General features: G+C 46.7%; 1 protein-coding gene across 1 annotated transcript in view; it reads left to right on the forward strand.

Moving 5' to 3' along the window:
- Positions 1–9993, forward strand: part of MED13 (mediator complex subunit 13) — a 146913-nt gene that overhangs the window by 133198 nt on the left and 3722 nt on the right. Inside the window, exons 22-28 of the mRNA XM_015426287.1 lie at positions 138–329; positions 460–683; positions 1007–1149; positions 2500–2658; positions 2779–2967; positions 6363–6511; positions 8948–9121. Of these exons, the coding sequence (XP_015281773.1) occupies positions 138–329; positions 460–683; positions 1007–1149; positions 2500–2658; positions 2779–2967; positions 6363–6511; positions 8948–9121 (1230 nt within the window). The remainder of the gene's footprint in view (positions 1–137; positions 330–459; positions 684–1006; positions 1150–2499; positions 2659–2778; positions 2968–6362; positions 6512–8947; positions 9122–9993) is intronic.

Consider the following 9993-nt stretch of genomic DNA (forward strand, 5'->3'; position numbering starts at 1 on the left):
CAAATTGACACTGAATGCCCAAAGCCAGGGCACTAGCCCAGAGCCTCTTTCAAGTGCTCATTGTATTTATTTCTACAATGGGCCTTATTCCTAGTTAAATATATTTTGGCTAATATTTCTGTCTCTGATTGTCTTAGCTTGTCCCTTGTCAATATCTGTTACAACCTGTCAAGAATGAAGACAGACAGATCTACACCCAGCATCTAAAATCACTGGCATTCTCAGCCTTTACCCAGTGCCGGAGACCACTCCCAACATCAACTAATGTGAAAACGCTAACCGGATTTGGCCCAGGCTTAGCAATGGAGATGGCTTTGAAAAGTCCTGATGTGAGTATTACAGAGGCAAATCTTGAGTGGGGGCCATGGGGAGCAGATGTAGATTTTTAAAGAAAGCTAGCAGAATGCAAAGCATATCCAGCATGACAAATAATCCTGTTTGTGTGTGTGTGTTTTATAGAGACCAGAGTGCATTAAGCTATACGCACCACCATTCATACTGGCTCCCGTCAAAGACAAACAGACTGAACTAGGAGAAACGTTTGGAGAGGCCGGACAGAAATACAATGTGCTTTTTGTGGGCTACTGTTTGTCTCATGATCAGAGGTGGCTTCTTGCATCGTGTACAGATCTGTATGGAGAATTGCTGGAGACATGTATCATCAACATTGATGTACCAAACAGGTAAATGGAGCGCGTGTGATGAACCTACCCTCAGACCTGGCATCTTTGCCATTCGTACAGAACTTAACCCCCTCTTGACGTCAGTCATCAGACCACTGCAGTGGAATTACTTACTGCATTTCTTTTGTACACAACTCACTGTGGTGTTCACGAGCAATTTCTGTTGAGCCCCTGACCAGACTTAGTCCTGTGTAGTTTTAGGCAAGGCTGCTATATCATCTGCCTTTTGGGCTGTGTGCCCGGTTAATGCTGAAGTGATCTGTTGGTGCAGCCTGAAAATGCTCGCTCAGGTTTATTTGCTGATGAGTCCTGTTTCCCTTTAGGGCTCGTAGGAAAAAAGGGTCCGCTCGCAGATTGGGTCTCCAGAAACTCTGGGAGTGGTGTCTGGGGCTGGTGCAGATGAGCTCGTTGCCATGGAGAGTTGTCATTGGCCGCCTTGGCAGAATAGGCCATGGAGAACTGAAAGGTAATGTGGAAACATGCCATGAATGATTTCATGGTTCTTGTAGCTTACAGAGAACTAGCGATTTGGGAGAAGTGTGCCCCTTGATGAGCTGAAATGCTTTCTATCCTACTTTTCTGTTAGATTAGTTTTCAAATTGGTTTGGGATTATAATCCCCCATAAAATACACTGCAAGGATGAGAGTATGAGTGTTTCCAATGCAACAAGGGGGAGAGGCACGTTTGTAGCTCACTATCCTGGGGGGGGGGTGCATGTGGGTGTGGGTGTTCCCCATTTCTTGTGTGCTTTAGTTACTTTTGGTATTACCTGGTTGGCTAGTTTATCCCACCTGTGTGTTTTGACTTAAGGCCGATTGCTGAACCCTCAAGGAGACCCAGTCGGTACTCTGACCACTGCTGAGCGTAATACATGATGAAGAAAGTCTCACAAAACACTTCTGCATTGGTTATGTTCCTCCTGGAAGCAAGCCAGGGAGCATAGAGGGCCCTTACTTAGGAGGGAACTTGCAGGGCATCCCAGAACTTGGAGATGTGGGCAGTGTCAGTAGCTGGGGATGACTGGGGTGAGGGAAGAGACGGGCTTCTCTGATGTTACTCCAGTGCTCTGAGCTTCACCTTCCAGTGGCCAGCTGCTGGACCCTGTGGCATCCCTGTCCAGTGACACAGGCCAGAAATTCCATAGTTTAAAATATCACATCGCCCTTTTGGATATAACATGCACGCTTGTGTGCAGTGCTGTGTCTGAGCACACATGCTGCTTAACAGAGAAGCCCTCTGGCTGTGTCTGCGCTCACATGCTGCTTAACAGAGAAGCCCTCTGGTGCTGCTTGGCCCCCACACTCTTTAAGGAGCGTGGCTGGAGAAGGGGGGGGCCCCCCGAAGACACAGAGGAATGGCTGAATCCCCGCAAGAAGCAGCAGCTGTTGTTCTAGAACACAAAAGATACAAAGTACGGATTGTGGGATTTTTGTTATTGGACCTATGAAAATAAGCTGTCAGACTTATAAGCTGTCTTTCTTTTTTTGTGTAGAATGGAAAGGTGAAATAGCTAAGCACTGACTATCTAGAGAGCTTAGAAGCCTATTGTTTTAATTTAGCTTATTTATAGTTTACTCTTCTCACTGAGGCTAAAGGCAGAGTACAGAGTAAAGAAAGAGGGGAAAATGTAGTCGTACAGGGTAAGACCCAGTGAACAATGCAAATCTTTGCACATAACAGGAGTTACAGCTGCCACCCCCCCCGAGTAGGCTGCAAACTCAAAGTCCCTTCTGTCCCTCCCTTTGACATCCCAGAAGTGACTGTTTCCATGTTATTAAACAATTTCCTAGACAACCTCTGTGGTTTCTCCTCCAGATTGGAGCTGTTTGCTGAGTCGCAGAAACCTGCAGTCCCTTAGTAAGAGGCTCAAGGACATGTGCAGAATGTGTGGGATATCCGCTGCCGATTCTCCCAGCATTCTCAGTGCTTGCTTAGTGGCGATGGAACCGCAGGGGTCCTTTGTCGTCATGCCAGGTACTTGTGAAAACCGTCTTTCTGTCACCCCTTGCTTCCCTGAAGGGAGCTTCTTCTCCTGAAAAACCGCTGTACTGATATTTGAGGGGAACTCTCTTGTTCTTTCCTCTCTTTTTTAAGATTCTGTATCAACAGGCTCCGTCTTTGGGCGCAGCACCACCTTAAACATGCAGACGTCTCAGCTCAACACCCCGCAGGATACGTCGTGCACCCACATACTCGTGTTCCCCACGTCCGCATCTGTGCAAGTGGCATCCTCGACTTACACCACTGAAACCGGTTTGGACCTGGCCTTTAATACGAACAATGGTTAGTTAATGAACACGGGGCCAAATAATTATATCTGTGAAAATGCATTTATCTGTCTGGGATATACTTACATAAAATCAGTATGTGAAATCCAACTCTCTGCTCCTCCTCCCGGTAGCTCATTTATTTAAAACACTTATTAGCCTCCTGTCTACCTTGGGGAACTCAAGGCGGCCACGACTGTGGAACACTCATAAAAGGCCACAATTTAAAATCCCAATTAGAACTGCTGATAAATAAAAACTAAATTATTCAAATGCAGTCCTAAATAAAACTGTCTTCAGCTGCCTTCTGAAGAAGCAGGCACATCTCCCTGGGGAGCTTGTTCCATAATTGTGGGGCTTCCACTGAAAAGGCCCTTTCTTCTGTGCCCATCAGATGAGCTTCTTTGATTGGTGGGACAGTCAGGAGGGCCTCTCCCTGCTACCTTAATTTCCAGGCCGCAAGATGGGAGAAGACAGTCCTTTAGATACCCAGGCCCCAAGCTACTATGAAAATTGGGCTTGGGAGCGGATTGGTCACCAGTGTAATTGCTGTCATCCGGGGGTCTCGTGTTCCCAGTAGCTAGTCTCTACCAGCAGTCTTACCTGAAGTTTTCTGCACTAGCGGCAGCTTGCAAACATTGCTCAAGGGTAGCTCCAAGTAGAGTCTATTACAGTAGTCTACTCTAGATGTAACTAAGGCATGGGTCACTGTGGCTAGATCTGACTGAACCAGGCTGAAGCAGTCTGAGCCACCATAGCCGCCTGGTTTTTCAAATGGCTGCTGTGTCAAGCAGCACTTCCAAGCTGCGACTTTGGCTTTTCAAGATGAGTATAGCCCCATCCAAAACAGGAGAGATCTCATATCCCCAGTCTGTCTTTCACCTAACCCAGAGAACCTCTGTCTTCTCAGGATTAAGTTTCGGTTCACCCTCATCCAGCCCATTACTGACTAAGCACCAGTTTAGAACATCAATAGCATCCTTGGAATTTTGTGGAAAAGAAAGGTAGAGCTGGGCATCATACGCATATTAGTGACACCACAGCCCATACCTCGTGATGACCTCTCCCACTGGCTTCAAATTGATATTAAATAGTATGGGGGATAAGATCAAAACCTGTGAAAGCCCGCAGGTCATTGGGCAGAGCAGGAATCCCTCAACACTACCTTCTGAGACCCACCCTCCAAATAGGACTTGAACAGCATAACAATGTGCCCCTTAGTCCCAGTGCTGAGAGGCAGCTAAGTAGGGTATTATGGCTGATAGTATCAAAGGCAATTACAGCATTACAGGTCAAGTATAACAGAGGAGGAACAATCACTGTCAGAACCCTGCCTGACCTAACAAACAGGAAGTTGCTTAAGTGTTATCAAGCTGCCCATACTACTTATTTAGTCAAGTATTTATATACCACTTTTCCTTGTGACTCAAGACAGCTTACAAATCATACTGAAAAGCATAATAGGGGTGTGCAAAAAAGTGATTCCCCCCCCCAGCTCCATTGTAGCCTATGGGGACCATTATAGTCAACAGGCCCTATATCTGGGGCCCTGGGGGGCTGTTTTTTAGGTAGAGGCACCAAATTTGCAGCATAGCTGCTGGTGCTTCTCCTCAAAAATGCCCCCAAGTTTCAAACAGATTGGACCAAGGAGTCCAATTCTATGGGCCCCAGAAGGAGGTGCCCCCATCCTCCATTGTTTTCGATGGAGGGGAAAATGCTTTGCGAGGCCTATCAAAATTTTGTGCGCCAGTGCCCCCTAACGCAGCTTTGAGGAATCTGTGCTGCTGAGAGGTCCATCAGAACTAGCAGGGTCACATTCCTCATCTAGTTTTCAACAGAGGTTATCAACCATGGCACCTAAAGCAGTCTCTGTTCAGACCTCAGGGACCTACGTACCTTCGGGACTGGCTCTCCCGATATGCCCCTCGAAGGGCATTGAGATCAGCAGATAAGAATCTCCTGGTGATTCTCGCCCCCAAGGATATCCAGCTGGCCTCAACCAGGGCCAGGGCTGAGAAAGGCCTAGCCCCCGCCTGTTGGAACTCTCTGCCAGACGACATCCATGCCCTGTCTGATCTATTACGGTTCCGCAGGGCATGCAAGGCAGAGATGTTCCACCAGGCCTTTGGTTGAGGCCCGTGACGGTTTCTTTACATCTGCCCGACACCCTCCCCCCCCAATGGAAATCATGGAAATCTGAATGCTAATCATGCCATCTTGTTAAAGTGTTTAAATACTTATGTTGAATGTTTTACTATGGAATTTTTGTAGTTTTAACCGGTTTTAAAATTTGTATTAGATGTTGTTTTAAACCTCTCTGAGCCCCGCGTAAGCAGGAAAGGGTGGTTAAGAAATCGAAATAAATAAATAAATAATCCCTGAAAAGTATCCATACCGACTCTGTTGTTCCCAAGGGTATGTAAAGCTGTCCCTGCCTTTCCCCCTCCTGTTTCCTTGGCACTCTTGTTCTCTTCGGTGGCTGAATCTCACAAACTCCCTTATAGCACTGGCTTTGATAGTTTCTGGACTCCAGATCAGGTTTCTGATCACAGCCAAGTGGACCTTGCACTTCTGTCAATAGTAGCTGTCACGACTCAGGTGGGGTGTCACCTGACGCTGCCACCACTCTGGATTTAGGTTCCCTTGAGAAGGCCCAGAATACCTTCCCAAGACCTTCAGACCTCCCTTTAGGCCAAATAAGTGATGTGAGGACCAGGCAGAGTGAAACAAGAAAAAGGTTTATTTTATAGGAGGTCAAACAACAAGGTGCAGAATAATAACAGTAAGTGGGTGAAAAGAAAAGAAATCAAATGCCCTAATGCATCTAAATATATTTTCCCTAGCTCACTATCTCAAGTGGCTTTACACTACTCACCCTTCCCCCAGGATGAGGGTTTTCCCCCTGCAGCAGCCTTTCTTCTGGCTCTGCCCTCTGGAAGAAAGAACAACTCTTCCTGCTGCTCCAGAACTTTTATTCCAAGCCTTCCTCTTTTCCTATTGGTCAATTTTGGCTCCAAAACCTCCCAGGGGCTTCTGGGAGTTGTAGGCCCAGCCTCATCTACTGCTAGCCAGACTCCCTGGGCCTTGTAGGCCTCTGGTGGCACAGCCCAGATTGAGACAGTAGCTTATCCATGTTTCAACTTTCCACAGCTTGACACTCCACTATCAGAAATTAGAATGTTTGTGAACGTTCCATTATCTCTCAGTTCAGATAACTTGCATCCAAGGTCACTCACTGACCTTCCTGACTGTGCAGAGATTTGAATCAGGTCCCTGATCCAAGCCCAACACACCAACCATTTCTCAGTAAAGGAATTCTTTGTAGGGTGTCTGGTGAGGGCCCCTCCCATTTACATAGCATTGAAGCGGACAATTTTGGTTAAAGGAAACACTGTTCTTGTTCTTTTCAAGATGGAGGTGATGGAATGGGGATCTTTGACTTGCTGGATACAGCAGATGACCTTGACCCTGACATTATTAACATCTTGCCTGCTTCCCCGACGGGGTCCCCTGTACATTCGCCGAGTTCCCACTTCCCCCATGGAGGTGATATGGGCAAGGTAATGATTTACAATACCAAAGGGGGAGGTGTGTGTGTGTGGGGGGGGGAACAGCCAACATGCACTTGTCTCATTTCTGATTCCAGTGACAATTTTACTTGGTGAATGTTAGTGATTGTCAGATGTTTCCTGTTGCAACTGAAGCTTGCAACAGGAAGGTGGGGTGGGTGTTGAGATTTAAAAGTAATGGAAATTTTAAAAAAATTTAAGGAGGAAAAGTGAAGTGTGTATGAAAATTGAAAGCGTATGCAATATTTTTCTTATCCAGCCAAAATGTATTTTTACAGCTTTAACAACACAAAATGCATCATTTATAGCTTAGCATACAAAATTGTGCTGCCCAGCATATGTATGAAATTCAAGTATAAATGTCTTTGTTTTTGCAAGCAAACTGCAAATAAACACACGCACTCGTGTATCATGAAAGGTTGGAAAAAATAAGCGTTGAAAATAGCGAAGTCATAAAAACATCAGAAGAACCCTGCTGGATCATCAGATCAATAGTCCATTTGGGCCAGCATCCTGTCTCACACAGTGGCCAACCAGTACGTCCGGATGGCCAACAACAGGGCACAGCGGCCGAGGCCTTCCCCGGTGTTGCCTCCTGGCTCTGGGATTCAGAGGATTTGTGCCTCTGAACGTGGTGGTTCCCATCCATCACGGCTAGTAGCCATTGATAGACTTATCCTCCATGAATCTATCTAATCCCCCTTTAAAGCCCTTTATTCCTGTGGCCATCACTACATCCTCTGGCAGCAAGCTCCACATTTTAATCACTCTCTGTGTCAGTAGTATTTCCTTTTGTTCACCCTGAACCTACTGCCCATCAGTTTCATTGGATGCCCTCGAGTTCTAGCATTTGGGAGGAGAAAAAGTTCTCTTTGTCAACTCTCTCCCATGCATAATTTTATAAACCTCTGTTCTGTTCCCCCTTAGTTGTCCCAGACTCTTCAGCCTTTCCTCATAAGGGAAGTGCTCCGAGAGAGGGGGGGGGGGGGGGGGGGGGGGGGGGGGGGGGGGCGTGGCTATTTGTGGCGCCGCAATTAGCCGCGCGATCAGACGCGGTGGTGGCAACCCACGGTTCCGGCCCTCCTCGTGTGTGCAGCAATGAAGTCGGCCGGAGGGAAAAGCCGTGCCAGCGCAATCACACCAAGGGAGTCCGGAGGCTGCCCATGGCAAACCGTTTGCTACTACCTTTGAGGAGGTATTTTTTAATCACACATTTTTGGTGGCATGCCGCAGGTTGGCCACGGGTGCACTCCACTTGCCAGATGTTGTGGTGTGATCGTGCCCAGAAAATCCACCATCCAATTGTGGCTCTCCCATGGCAAATTCGCCGTGTGAACGGGGCCGTAGTAAGTTTGGACAGAAACAGGTTCATAACAGACACAATATGGTTACCAGCAAATTTGGATATAAAATTAAACTTAATAATGTTGAAGCCTACTGAATTCTCTGGTAGTATATTATCATATACATGGTAGCAGATTAACTGCAGACAAAATTAATTGCATTTAAATAATGTCTATATCTTTAAAGAGGAGCTGTATATGTGTATCGTATGCACAGAAGTAATAATTACCTAATGATGTAGATTGTCTTACATAAAAATCCTCATATTGCACATTGGTAAGAAATTTAGAGTCCAGTGGCACCTTTAAGACCAACAAAGTTTTATTCAAGGTATGAGCTTTTGTGTGTTAGGCACACTTTTTCAAATATATTGCAATGGTAGGTAAGGTTCAAACTTATAGACAGAGCCCGAACAGCAAATTAACATGTAACATGGTGAAGATGTACAAAGACAAAAGTAAATAACAAGCTGAGGTTATATGGTCAACAGCTGTAAAGCAATAAATATGTCAGAATAGCAGATAAATGTGTAGGGGTATATTTTCTAATTGTGGGAAGTAAACTGATACTCTCCATTCTCTCCTCTCAGGTGTGGAGGTCACTCAACAGCATTTTTTTCTTTTTTGAGGCGGATGCAGCAAAACATCCCAATATTCCTTGCATTAAATTCAATATTCTAATGTACTATTCTGAAAAAAACAATACACTAAAATACAGAGGATGTACAGAGGCTGCATGTGTGCCTTGCATGTGAAAGCTTATACCTTGAATAAACCATTGTTGATCTTATAGGTGCCACTGGACTCTAAATTTGTTCTACTGCTTCAGACCAACACTGCTGACCACTTGGATCTTGCACATTTGGAGTTAACACCTTGCTTAAAAAGCAGTCCACTCATTCTGAATTTCTCATTGGAGGTCTTTTTTTCAGTGCTCCCCGCAATTCATCTCCCCTAATCCTGCCCTGGGTCTTCACGTCTCAGGGAGGGGTTGGATTGTAATGCTTGCAGGAATAACATTTGTGTGTGCCAAATGGCCTTTCTTCTGCCTTTTGCCAACTCCCATTTGCTGCTCGTCCCACAGGGTCAAGGTACGGATCGGTTGCTTTCCACAGAGTCTCACGACGAGGTCACTAACATTCTGCAGCAGCCCTTGGCCCTCGGCTACTTCGTATCCACTGCCAAAGCAGGTCCGTTGCCTGACTGGTTTTGGTCGGCATGTCCTCAAGCACAAAATCAGTGCCCCCTGTTTCTTAAGGTAACATATCCTGGTGGCTTGCACGGATGGTTTTCCGTGTTCGGGTTGGGGGGGGGGGATTAAGTGCGGTCCCCTAGCAGATCAGCAGGGGAGGTATGACCTGAGCCACAGGCCAGATGTAAGATGAAATATCTGCTCTGGAAAACAGGATGGAAGGCAGCCGTGCTCAGGAATGATTGATAGAGCAGGAGCAGGTAGAAATGGAAGTGGGTTTTGAAACATGCCAACTGAAGCGGACGGAAAGAATATGCACGCAGAATGGAGAAATCCAGTCCGTGTGTGGTTGGAACCCATAAGAAAAGACCTGCTGGATCCGACCAGTAGTCCATCTGGTTTACCATCCTGTTGCATACAGCAGCCAGCTAGTTGCCCTGGAGGGCCAAACAAACAGGGCATAGAGGGTGAGGCCTTCCTGAGGTTGCCTTCTGGCACTGGGAGTCAGAGGTTTGCAGGACATAGAAGCTACCTTCAGTCACCATTTTGGGGGCATTGATGGACCTTCTCCTCCACAAATGTCTCTTGCTCCCTTTTAAAGCCATCCATGCTTGTGGCCATCACTCCCTCCACTAGCAGTGGATCTCACAGTCTAATTACTCATTGAATAAAGATGTATTTCCTTTTGTCTGTCCCGAACCTATTTCCCAACAATTTCATTGGGAGACCCTAGTTGTAGTATTATAGTATTACAAGAGGTGGGACCCACAATATTTGCAGGGGGGGGGTATTCCCCGCAGCTCCTGGCCGGCCGGCCACTGAAGCAGCAGGAGCTCCACACGGAGGAGGAGGAGGTGGCCGCAGGTGAGCCCAGCAGGTGGTCTGCCAGGCTTCACCCCTGCCCGCTGACAGCAGCAACCGTGGCGGCTCCCAGCGGC

This window comes from Gekko japonicus, unplaced genomic scaffold (assembly GCF_001447785.1).
Source record: "Gekko japonicus isolate JY-2015 unplaced genomic scaffold, Gekko_japonicus_V1.1 scaffold476, whole genome shotgun sequence".
NCBI lineage: Eukaryota > Metazoa > Chordata > Lepidosauria > Squamata > Gekkonidae > Gekko > Gekko japonicus.